This window comes from Dermacentor variabilis, chromosome 3, assembly GCF_050947875.1.
Source record: "Dermacentor variabilis isolate Ectoservices chromosome 3, ASM5094787v1, whole genome shotgun sequence".
Taxonomy (NCBI): domain Eukaryota; kingdom Metazoa; phylum Arthropoda; class Arachnida; order Ixodida; family Ixodidae; genus Dermacentor; species Dermacentor variabilis.
This window is the reverse complement of record NC_134570.1, coordinates 32,862,238-32,875,449: the sequence shown is the minus strand read 5'-3', so window position 1 is coordinate 32,875,449 and position 13,212 is coordinate 32,862,238. Positions and strand designations below refer to the sequence as shown.

Here is a 13,212-nt window from a genome sequence, read left to right as displayed (position 1 = left end):
TGACATGATATTGATTTGCGCGTTTAATGCGAAGCATTCTTTGCCTCATTCTTGGCACTTTGCGGTAGGTAGGTATAGGTAGGTTCCTGTGTCGCCTCGCCAATAATGCCTGACCCATCGAACCACTGCCGTTGAAGCACCATTAGGCCACGAGCGCATGCCGGCGCGTGCGGCTCGCGCCATTTTCTATCTTCTTTCCTCCTGACGGCGCGCGCTCTGAGGCGGCGGGTTAGACTGCACAGTCTGCGGGACCTGCCCACTTTTGCCACTGCTTTCATGGCAGAAGCTATAGCTTACGCTACGTAGAAACTGCGCGACGTTCTACCGACTACATGATCGCCCAAGTCACAACATGTTTAACATTTCTCCGCAGCGGCACAAATGCGCTATCGTCGTATCAACACACACCACATGACATAGCCATGTATGTAAACACGATCGTATAACACGTAGTAGTCGGTGATGACGTCACAATTCGTGTTCATCTCGCTTACGCTCGTCCACGACCAATGCAGATCCAAACAATCACAATGTATCTGTTCGCGTCAATGCTCTCCGTAGAAATCATGTCGCTGCCGTCATAGCATCGTCTTCAAAGTGGTCGTCGTGGCGCTGTTGTCGTCACACACACGTGTACGCTCGCGAATCGCAGACGCATAACTGCTCAATTTACACAAGCAAGTTGGCCCACCTGGTATCGCTTTGCGAAGCCCCAAACAACGCTGGCTCGCTGTAGCGGGCGAACGTTCCTGGTATATATGTACATGTAGGTACTTATAGGCACTTGTAGGTACCTATAGGTACCTTGAATATGCTTCGTATAACATCGATTCCCACAGTGCGTCGGATGTGCATCTTCTTCTTTTTTTCTTTTGCAAGATAACGTTTGAACTTAGTGCTGCGCTTGTTTGCTTGACATATTTTCGTCCGTTTTTCGATATAAGTATATCAATATAAAAATGTGCAATGTTTAGTAGCCTAGCGCAATGCATTGCAGCACGCACAATGTGTGCTATGTGCGTCTTTCGAGGATTCGAATTGTGCGACCGCTTTTGAATGTTGTAGCGCGTAGTTTCGCGTTACTGTGTGGATTTTCTGGTTTCCATTTTTTCCCTCTTCTTCTTTCTCCTTTTATTCCCTTTACCCTTTTCCTCGGCACAGGGTAGCCAGCCGGTACTTACACTGGCTAACCTCCCTGTCTTTCCTCCCCTTTGTCTCCTCCTCCAGGATGCTTGCTTTTCTTGTTTGCTTGTTTCCTTGTTTATTTGTTTGTTTGTTCGAGCTTATGTATTACGATCAACGTCGGTTTCGTACTTCATCTCGGCGATGCCGGGTTATCGGGAGTAAATTCTCGCATGTTTTCGCTTAGACAACAACAAACAACAACATAGTATAGCGCATTCTGGCCTCATTAGAAGCGACCGCTTCCCTCGTCTCCGAATGTAGGGTAGCAAACCTAATTTTTTGCTCTGATTTACCGTCTGTCTTCCTCCTTCCTTATTTTTGTCTCACTATCCAGAATGGTGTCCTAAGACACGTGGAAGCTTGGCCCGCTCAGCCTCGTCCCCCACCCCGTCCCGTTCATTTTTTGCCCAAGCGTTCATGTCCCGTTGCGGGTGAGCATCTGGCTGAGAATACGCTTAAATTATTGACCGATAAAAGGTCTCTAGCTGTATAGCCTGCTCCCAAAAGCCTCGGCGAATGCCCTACTAAGATGTCGTCTGTATTTTGAGAAGAGGTGCTCGAGAAGAACGCGAGAAAAGTTGCTGCAGTGGCCATTTCATTCTGCGCAAACTGCGTCGATATTTAGGTTATGTTGGGCTAGCATAGGTTAGGTAAACATGCGCTATATCAGTATGGTTGCTTGGGGTGGTGTCTTCGCTACCGCTGCCACGTGTCTCCTCATGCATCTTCTTTTACCGTGCACGCTCTGCTACCATGCATGCACCTCTCACTAATAATAGACCTGCAACCTTAGTGTACTATAACTGTACAGTATAGTTGTGATAACATGTTTGCGTTGCTCTGATGTCCCGAAGCACTGAGTTCACGTCGCGCGCTATTTTCGTCGCGGCGGGCTTTCTCCGTCCCGCGTATATATCGGCGAACGCCATCTTCTTCCGGGGCTGCTTTGACGCGAGCCGCTTTTTGTTGCGACGCCATGTCGTCGCCTCCTATTCGCGATAGGCACGCGCTCCCAGATCGGGGGCGCGATAGGCATGGATTAGCCCGAACGTGCAGGAGGATGCTGGGCTGGACTTGGCAACAGCGCCACTCCCTCGCCCGTCCCCCCGTTTCCTACTCCCCTCGCAGCGCTTTACATAGAGACCTTATCACCACTTTCTCTCGACGTGAATCTGCAAACTGTACGCCGCCACGTTGCAACATGCGTCGCTTTGAGCGGTTGGTTAAAATGAAAACACTTACGCTCCCATAGAGTTTCCTGCAAAAAAAAAAAAATACTATACTACATCTCACAAGTCGTTTGCAGCGCTGCCGAAGGTACGAGGTGCACTCAGAATATCCTTGCGCAGCAGAAGGCGATTCTGGGCGAACTGTCGGGTTTATTTATTGCAGGGCTACAGACTTTTGTTCTTGCTTGCTTCATGATACGTCGCAGCGATATGTGACACGTTAGGGCCTTGGCGCATGCGCGTCGTGTACAGCGAATTCAGCGGCCGCTGAGCAGACTACGCAGTGCGGATGAACACATCACGAGGAGCACTTGGCCTCTTCCAATTGGCTAGGGTGTGCTGCAGCTCCCATAGCGCTGCAAGCGACTTGCGAGTTGGAGTATAGATGGAACTCTAGCTATACCTTCTATGGGAGATGCAAGAAGGGCAGTTACGCCATAAGAGGAATTATGGGCAGCAAGTGTACGGATTCTTCCACACTTTGCCTTCTGGCTTCACACGACTTTGTGACACTGGGAGTTCATCATTCTCAACAAGATATCGCGTTATAAGTACGACGATTCGCAATGATTATGCATGCGTGCGCAGAAACTTATTGCTCTTATGCGTATAAAAAAATTAGTGCGTAAAAATGGCCCATTATCGTTATTTTTTTCTTATTATTTGGTGTGAAAACATCACATATATACACGTGGAAGAGATGAAAGGCCACTGACGCTTTCAAAGCAGCAGCTTTCTTTGGTTGCTCCCACTTAGCCGTTCGTATGTTTCTATCTGGCCGTTTACGGGTGATCTTGAAACGAGCGTACATAAATATGAATAAATGATATTTGTCATGGCTGATTTTGAACCTAGTTCTCCCAGCCTAGAAGTCCGACGCTCTAACCATTGGGTAACGGACGCCTGCCGTTGGTGGAATAAAACTTGTGATTCAACACTTTTTTAACGCTGAATAAATGCTCCGCTTTCACTGGAAGCTCCACCATGGTGGCTGAAGGACACGCTCGTCACTGAAATCTGCAGCGCGGCTCTTGTCGTAATGTGTCAACAGTTTTAGTGTAAGGACATTTATTGTGAATTATTATTTGCCTTGTGATTGAAGGCATGGTTAATGAAAGCTTTGCGTAAACCTATTCACAGAGTGCGTGGGGTCTGCATGTGAGTGAATATACTTTATTTCAGAGACCAAGCTGTCGATGCCAGGAGGTGGGCGGCCACCCCATTCCAGGTAGCCGTGGCCTTGTTCTGATAGCCCAGACTTGTTCACCAGCCGTAGCTGGTCCTCAGGACTTGGGCTTGTCAGCCGGGCCTCCCACTGTTCTGTTCGTGCTTGGATGAGCGTTGTCCATGGGTTTTTCATATTTTTTTTCCTTACGTGGTATCTGTCGCAGCCAGTGTATCATTACATGCCATAACTTCCCGTGAACTAGCTAATATATCAGATCGATTTTCTGTTAAGGACAAATGATGAACGAAGTGCACAATTTGCAATACAGAAAAGTAGAAGTTTATCTCCACTAGAAGAGGTCGAGACTATACAGGCAGCCGATTAAGTTAGGTTACCAGTCGGGTCGGGACTCCGCTTGGTCATACACGTCCCTCAGGTGAACGATCACTTGACTAAACTGAACGTTCGAAGAAGCAATTGGCTAAGCACTGATGCCAAATGCCACAAGCGCATGCCAACGTCAAATAGATAACAGCAGTACTCGCGCCGCGCTTCGACGCGTACGACCTGTACTGCACCATCTGCGCATGCGTGAGGCGCTCGGGCGCGAGGTTTCGCGCGCCGGCACGCGTGCGTGGTAGTTCGGCCTTAACGCCTTGAGGTTATTTGCGTGTGCGTTACGTTCCACAGCAGCAATTTCCTTCAGAAAAGCGAGAGAACGCGCTGGCCAGCCGCAGACACTGGAATAGAACGGCCGCGAAAAGCTGTCAACCTCGCAAACACTGACGCCAGAGTTCCATCTATGGTAATTTTCCCCAGCAAACTCCACACCTTTCGCCAGTACCCACGGGTATGCTCGGTTGCTTTCAAATAATACTTATATACAAAAATTATATGCACTGCATCCGGATCTCCAAATCAAGTCTAATTGGGATCCATATTAGTTAGAACATTCTAATTAGAACATATATATATATATATATATATATATATATATATATATATATATATATATATATATATATATATATATATATATATATATATATATATATATATATATAGAGAGAGAGAGAGAGAGAGAGAGAGAGAGAGAGAGCGACAGGAAGAGGGAATGCACAAAGGCACGGCGGCCTCCCAATCAAGCGGCACGGAACAAAAGCGTCGCCCAACGCGTTCACAGCTCGCACGACGTTCCGTGCCGCTGCGCTCGCGTGCCACGTGCACCCCGGGGCCCAGAGGCGTAGCTACAGGCTCACGCAACGCGGGCGCTATATGCCAAGGCGCCAGGTGAACGCCGCACACGCTGGCAGCTGGGCGTGCGTGCGACTTCCATTTGGCCCTGCGCCTCGGCCACGCTCGCTAGTACCGTGCACCGCTGCGAACGCCACGAGAAGGGCCGAGTCCGCGGTGCGCGCTAGTGCGCAGGAGAGTGACCGAAATGGGAAAGCCATAGAAAGCGGTTCGCATTTCACTAGCAGCAGCGATAAATAGACGCGGACGAAGAACGGAGGAATCACGACACAAGCGCTGTCCTCGAGTAATTTAGCACTGCTGCTTGCCAAATATGAACTTCCACCAACTCGCCGAAGTTTCCAAACTATTGCTAGCGAGCAGTTCGGTGCAGTGAGCGAGCCAGTGAATGAGTGAGTGCTCAAAAAGTGAGCGACGAGTGAGTGAGCACGTGAATGGGTGGGCAAGATAGGAAGGGGCCAGTGAGCGAGTAAATGAGTGAGCGAGAGAGTTATGCGAGAACACAAGAACCACTGAAGCCTAAAATTTCACTCAAGAGAACCATCAAGTACCTACATCGGAACACTGTTAGCTCGCCTTAAGACGAAGAGGACGCACTCTGGTTGGGAATTTCCGTGAATCTTCGCGGTGCAATGCTTTGCTATGCTAGAAGATACTGTATCTATCTGTGTCGCTAAACCCGATATAATAATGTGGAGATACGCATCTGAACGCGGAAAGAAAAAGCAAAATAAAAAGGTAATGACGAGCTGAGAAATCAAAGTCTATGCTGACAGGAACCTTATAAGAAATTTGAGATCAAACAATAGCCATAGGTTGAGTCTGTGGCTTAGCCATTAGTACCATGGTTGCAATTTCCATCCATTATTAACTCCATAATTATTTCATTTGCTTATTTGCTTTGGCTGACACGAAAAACTAGTATGTTGACTGAGGCTTACTTTCTTTTTAGGCTGTCCCGCTTTTGCTAAGTTTTGTTCTCCTCGACTTTCGCCAGGGGGACAAAGCCCTCACGTTTTGCTGAACAACTGTTTCGTCTTAGTTAGTTGGTTTGTTCTAGCTGTCACGCTAGGCGTATAAATTTACGAATAGGATATAAAGGAGGCAGGACGACATATGGTTGTATCGTGTCAGAAACGTGCCACGTTGCCTCCGTTGTGTTCTATCCGCAAATTTGTGTGCTGTACACTACAGTAACGTGTTATGCGGTAGAGAGTATGCTTCAGCTGGGGACAAAAAAAAATTATGTGTCTTTGAGTGTTCTTGATTCAATTTATGTGCTTGTATTTGACAGTGAGCTGTTTAACCTCCCTCGTTCGAGCTCCCTTCTGTCATCTTGGAGAGCAAAGTCAATTTTTCGACGAGCTAGTGTTCCGGAAATGTTCTGTTCCAGCATAACACACCACAGTAGTAAGCAAGCAAGCGTGCTTCGACACCTATGCGATCAGCACACTTTCAGCGTACGGCACAGTGTGCACGGTAAAACATCAAAATATCAGGCAAACACAAGAGCTTGTGTTCAGAAAAACACTTTCTTAGCTTTATGCGACACCGAGTAACTCTTAACTAATGTTCTACGAGGGAGTTTTCACGTCACCCATAAGTCCTACGAATCTGGGCGTGCATTCACAAGAAACTGATACGCCAAATTTCTTCCTCAGAGAAAACTGAAGCCATTCTTTATGGCGGTCCTAATATTAGCGAAGACGCCCAACCAATCGCAAACAGCACTTAACTATAAGAACGAAATGCATAGCTAATTCGACCATTGTTTTGTTACTGCCCGAAACCTACCGAGGACTTTGCAAGCACTTCGTTATATCCGGTGCAATTTATTAGCTATATCCGAGCTTTTTTGAAGTGCTTTACTGTATGTGTACTTAGCATTTATCTAATCTCCATTGCATACGACGCTCCTTCATGCATGCTGCTCCCGCTTTGCCGCGCCGGCGCCTAGCTCTGAGTTCTGACGGCCGATTAGGGCTGCGTTGCTGGCTTGCTGTTGATTCACCACCGGTGTCCGTCTGCGCATTCTCATCGATGCCGTGACCGTAAAGCCATTTCGTGCAACCAACGCTGGCTACGCGGCTAGATGCACTTCGGTCGACGTTTTATACCGACACCGCACGCTGCCGTCGGTTCTTACCGCCACCGCATAAAACCCGCTGTGGAGCTCTTCTTAACAGCTTCGCTTTAAAGAGGTCTTACGCTATAGAACTATATTCATAAGAGTAAGTTGCAGCCTATCATGATGTCGGACACATTATTACCGAAGACGACAGGTCAGTGGGGGGCAGGATTCCGAGTGAAAAGCTTCGCATCTTTATTATTGTTATTATTATTTTTTGAAATGGAATTCAGATTGCGGCTGCATGATATAGTTCAGAGCGCCTTGACGTCAAACACGCGCATTGGAGCCCTTTAGCACGTTTCCCACTGCCCAGCGTCGTCGGCTTTATACGCTCGAGAGCCGACGACACCGCTGCCGTGGATGTGAACGGCTGAAGACAGCCCACTCGTCAGGAGCGCTTTAATTGAGCCCGCAGTTACGAGACTATCTGTTCCCGCATTGCTTCAGAAGCCGGTGCGGGATCGATACAAAGTTTTCACCGTCGACAAACTGCTGTGCCAGCTGCTGCGGACAAATAAGTTTGCGCACTTTTGACGTTTACGAACAAACAGCTCTTACAGTCAGAGCGCTTTGTGAATTCGACGCCAGAGTAAGAATTCACGAAGGTTTTCGTTCGCAAGCACACTTACAAAACTGACTGCAGGTGCTTTCACAACATTTTGTGACTGACTAGCAGCTGTACTCGCGCTAAATTCTAGCTTTGGATGTTTTTTTTTTTTTTTTTGCGGATACGCGCCCAAGACCCGCATTTACGAAAGATGTTTACGTTAGAACTGTTCGTAAGAGCAAATTCCAGCCGACCTTGATGATGGACACAAAGTTATCAAAGCCGGCTAGTCTACGGAAAAGGTACTTTGCAAACGAAAATATTTGTGAATACGGCCCTAGGTTTCTAGATCGATATTCCTCGACCAGCTCAATTGAAGGGCCTGTTACGTGCATTGCTGACACTCACGCCCTTCGCATTGGCTGACGCGGGCCCTAACGCCAACGACGCTGAACAGTTTTAGTGGGGGACAGAGTGCTCGCGACACGCTCGTTAGCGTCTTGGCGCTGTCTTGACGTTGCTTTAGCGGCTTGGCTGGGTGGATAACTGGCTGTCTGTCTAGGTGTGTACAACGAGCGTTCTTTTGTCGGTACGGGCCGCCTTCTGTCTTTACTTTGACAGTGGCGCCCGGGGGGAGTCAACAGCTGTCCGGGGCTGCTACAGGGGCCCCTCTCGCCCGTTGTTTATACAGGGCGTGACAATTTGATTGTCGCCTTTCCCGTGCGAGCCCTGGGGCTGGAGCGACTGCGGCTGCAGTTTTAGCGGTTGGAGTTCCGGCGAGCGCTGTCGTCGTCGTCGTTGCGAACTGCGTCCTTCCCTCCGTCTCCGTTCCACATGGCTTCCGCGCGGTCAAGAGCTCGGACCAGCGCGGCACTGAGAGACGGCATGTCCGGCTGCGGGCGCCGGACAGCTCACTTCGAGAGCGCCGGCTGAACTGCTCCAAAGGTGAGGTTCTGTTTGTTCGCATAAGAAGTGAATGTGAATACCTTTAATAAAGCTTTTAGTTCGTAAATGCTGTTCGTTATTGGCTGGTCACTTTCGCTAATAATATGCTTAACATTGTGATTTGCTGTCGTTTGCTCTTACGAAGGGTCCTAAAGCGAAATAAGTTTTTGTGTGTGTGTGTGTCTGTGTCTATGTGTTCGTGCGTGCGTGCGTGCGTGCGTGCGTGCGTGCGTGCGTGCGTGCGCGCGTGCGTGCGCGCGCGCGCGCGTGTGTGAGTGTGAGTGTGAGTGTGAGAGTGTGTGTGTGTGTGTGTGTGTGTGTGTGTGAGTGTGAGTGTGAGAGTGTGTATGTGTGAGAGTGTGTATGTGTATGTGTGTGTGTGTGTGTGTGCGCGTGCGTGTGTGTGTGTGTGTGTGTGTGTGTGTGTGTGTGCGTGCGTGTGTGTGTGTGAATATAGAGCCCCATTCAGTTTATTTCTTGATTTTTTATACCGCGACATATTTTGTGAACAGAAGAAAAGACAACTGCATGTGTGACAACAGCTGACTTCGAGACTGTATAGTCGGCCTTCAATTCCTGCAGCACAGGTTAAGAACTCGAAACCAACCTCCACTCCTCTCTCATCTGGGCCTGTGTCTCCCCGCCTTCCCCCAAAAGCTCCTTACGCTAAAACTGTTCGTTAGAAAATGCGACAGCCAATCGGGATGTTTGACAATAAGTCGGTGTGGCCAGCCAATAACAAACAGCTCTTATGAACGGAAATATTTGTAAATACGGCCCCGAAGATTTGCAGCGCCACTGAATCGCATGCTGCAGCATGAGGCAACTATGCGAATCGCAAGACTCATTTTCCTACAGCGGCTGCGTTCGTTTCAAGGAAAGTTGTCATGTGACACGACGCACAACTGGTCTACATTTGGTGCGTCATCCAAAGGTGAACTCCTCATGCGGCATGCTTTACTCTACAGGAGCATGTGATGAGACATCAGCGTGTAAACACCGTCGACCGAGTTCACGATGCCTCTCGTTTGTATAGCGCTCTGTGCCATTGGCCGCGGCCGCCTTGGTTAATAGTGTGCCCCGCATCAGGATTGGCTGAAATTTTCTCTCACGAAAAATTTCAGCTCAAGGGAAAATACCAGCCAATCGTGATGCTGAACATATTAATGGCCAAGGGGTCTAGTCAATAGAAAAGAGCACTTACAAACAAAAAGCTTTGTGAATTCGACCACTGAGCGGCACCAGAGTTCTTTGGTAGTTACCCTCTGCGTCTAGTGAGGTTGGTATCACGTTGGTTATCACGCACTCCAGAGCGGGCATAACAACTGTTTAGCAAGTGTGGTTCCTTATGTGCAGTTTTGATAGCGTTTGATTTTGATGGATCGTTGGTGTAAAGATTTTCGTATTGTCTACCAGTCAATATCGCGACCATGCGTTAATCAAAACCAATTGGCGTCCCTTGGGAAGGATTGACAGATCTCCCATTGCTGATAACGTCAGTTTTCTGATGACGTCAGTTTTACGTCAGCGCGGTAGATTGAGTGGGGAATTGCGCAGACTTTTGTACAGGGACGGCGGGATTATAAAAACGTGCGCGTTGCGCTCCCAATAATCGCGGTGGCACCGTTACAACGATCCACAAAACAGCAACAAATATAAATTTGATCGTCTGAGGTACAGTAGCACAAGGAGGAACTTTTTCGCGAAAGGAGAACACAAGCTGTCGGCTTTGCTCTTGTCTTAATGAATCGTGCGGATGATTTTCTACCAACTTCAAGGCTGTTCGTGGTGTTAGTAGTAGTTAGCAGTTGTTAGTATAGATGGAGGTTAATGGTGCAGCAGTGACTCATGCCACAATGCGTGAAACACATGGTGCCTGTCAACATAATGGAGAAATAGGTACAGGCAGGAGACTTAGAGAGGGTATGAAGTTCTCAACAACCAAAGTTCGGTACACCATCAATAGCGTAGCGCACAGCGCTACATATATGTATGGGGCCTCGTTTATAGGAATACTATCAATAAGGCTGTGATACGGGACATAATGTCTACCTGTTGCTCCCGTAAACGGTAAGTCTGTCCTGAAGCGTGCACGCTGTGGACTTGAAGGTTTTTTTTTTTTCACTGTAGAAATTTTGTTGCTGTTGTTGATTAGCAGGCTGAAGCGTGCATCACAATGCTTTTCACAGCTAGGGGCCGCCCCATTAGGTCCTTTGACATCGATTCAGGCCTTACTGAGTGTATTTAGCGAGAAGTATACGTACAAAAGTGCAGCTTTCAGAAGTGCAGTTTCACGGAGCTTCTAAGTTACGCAAGCAGCCGTCGCACACGTCTGCGTCAAAATGAGCGACGAATCTTGGCGGACGTCCGCGATTCGTGTGCTCGACAGACAGGAAGACTTTCAACATAATCTAGAAACATAATTGGCATTATCAGTGAAAAAAAAAATAACGGTTTCCGCAGAGTCATTGTTTCTTTTTCTTAATCGCGACGGAATCCCTTGCATCGGCGGGGCTCAGTGGGACGCACATCCGTTGCTGCCAAGTTGGCTGGCCACATCTGTTGGCTGCCTTGCGGAGAAGTTCACACGGACTCGGTGCAAATGGACAAACTGAACCTTGATTGATTGGATTAGACTCGTAGGCGACCTTCGCAGTGTGTATTCCATTATAAATTCACTGAAAACCCAAGCGTTGTCGATACTCGCTCTGGCGATGTAGTTAATGGAGGCTTTATGAGGGTCAATATATGTTGCTTGTTTCAGCATTGCCGACGGTCACGCCTTGAGGATGATGAAATACCGCAAGATGGTCAACACGGTTGCCTTGAAACATATCCGCCGAAATTGCTTCGGATTGAAATGACCATGGGATCTGCACCGTTCCAAAAGACGGCCCGATCTACAACGGTGAGCTGAATGGCATATTGTTTTCAGTTTCATTCCTTCGCGGAAAAGGGACTTGCAAAACCAATTCCACGACTCCCTTTTCGGATCGCTATATGTATTTCTCTGCTTTCCAATCTGCTCCCGATTCTATTTCCTTGCGATTAAGCATGGCGCCTACGAAACGTTGCTCACGTGCTGTATTTTGTGCCCGTTGGTAGATATTTATTCTTTGCCTTATATTACTGTTTGCGTCCATCTTGGTCTTGATTTTCTTCCGGTCTGTGTGAATATCCAGTGTCAATACATTCATGCTTTCTTTTTTTGGAAGCTGAACAGCTTGGGAATCCGTAATTACGGCACCCTTCCTAAAGGATAGCCCAGTTACCGCGCTGTTTTGTGCGTAGTAAAATCATGGCAGTGTATTTGCCAAGCGCTGGCCCTGCTTTCATCAATGATCTTTGTCTCTTGCTTTTTAATCATTGGGATGCACGCACTCACCCATCTCGCAATCTTGCTGAAGCAGTGAAGCAGAAAATTCTCAGGGGAACCTAAAAAAGAAATGCGGTCGCAACCCAGAGATTCACTCTTGTTAAGCCCGTTGAGAAAGTTAGTAGAGCAGAACCCTTTTGATGCGGTTTGCATCGGACGACGGGAGTAAAACGTTGTAGCTACATGATCCAGGCTGACATCGTGTAAACTTGCAATTTTGTTTACAGGGATTGTATAAATGAAGGTGCGGGTTCGTGTATCAGGGTTATCTGGACGTTGTGTAAACGCATGTAGCTAGCTCCACCGGCGTCCGATTTCCGTGAAAGGAAACGCGCATCTGCAAGAAGCGTACTAACGGAAATCTGCTGCGCTGTTTTGGTGTTGGCCTGCATTCCAAAGGACCTTTCCTCCGTCACTTACGAGCCAGCACATAAGCTGCGGAGCAGCAACGCTTGTAAGAAAAGTGCAGACAAACTGTTTTCCCAGAGAATAAATATAAACGAGAATTTCGTTTTTTTCAGCACATGTGCACTTTGTCACAGGCATTCTACACAATCTGCATGCCTCCATAGCAAGTCTTACAATATCACGTAATGACTAGACTAATTTATGAAAATGTATGCTGGAAGAATTTTTTTATGCCTCGTAGTAAAATGAAACGCCTGAATTCACCGCTATTCTTATTTAGCGAGACATTTCTTGCGCCATTTTTACACACAGAACGTAAGCTTATGCCACTCATTTGTGTGCTCAAGCTTAATAGATGTGATACACTCGAAGTAAAAAGAGGGCTAAGAAATACGACAGATGGTCCTAAAGTTTTAAGACTGCCTAGGAGAGCTTCTAGCACAAGTTGTGTGATGTCGAATGAATAATTAGCGGCCAGTGTGTGCTGCTGCCGATCCAAAAGAACATACATACCGATTTTTACAGATAGGAAGAGAAACGAGTGACGAGCTGTCACAATTTGCGACATAAGCTTAAATGAAAATGCTAATAATTCATTCATTTAATTAATTTTTTTCATTAATCCGTAATGACGGACGGATCAGTCTCAATCGTACATTATTCTTGTGCACATCAGCCTATATAGTAAAGCCGGCCTTGTCTGCCATCACGGAGACGAAGGCGTCTTTCTTTTTTTACTCTCTAAAGTTTTGTTATACCTACACCCGTGAGCAATAGTATATACGGACCATATACTCGCCGAAAAAACTGAATTTCTTCGTAATCCAGACGCACAGACTGTAAGTTACGAGCGGAATGTTCGCAATTCCAAGTTTATACTGCTGTCCTCAGCTTCTAGGGGAATTCACAGGCTGAGAAAAAAAAAGCTGCTTTATCGCGGAATCGCCGGTCCCTATACTTTTGCTCAGG

At 47.4% G+C, this 13,212-nt stretch overlaps 1 protein-coding gene across 2 annotated transcripts in view; it reads left to right on the top strand.

Moving 5' to 3' along the window:
* LOC142575369 (gastric triacylglycerol lipase-like) overlaps positions 1–13,212 on the top strand; it is a 78,943-nt gene that overhangs the window by 14,693 nt on the left and 51,038 nt on the right. Inside the window, exons 2-3 of one of the 2 annotated variants that reach the window (XR_012826632.1) lie at positions 8,206–8,459; positions 11,224–11,367. Coding sequence is in view for 1 of the 2 variants with exons in the window: in XM_075684695.1 (XP_075540810.1) it covers positions 11,320–11,367 (48 nt within the window). In the remaining variant the exon portion in view is untranslated. The remainder of the gene's footprint in view (positions 1–8,205; positions 8,460–11,223; positions 11,368–13,212) is intronic. The other variant, XM_075684695.1, reaches the window with a different exon arrangement.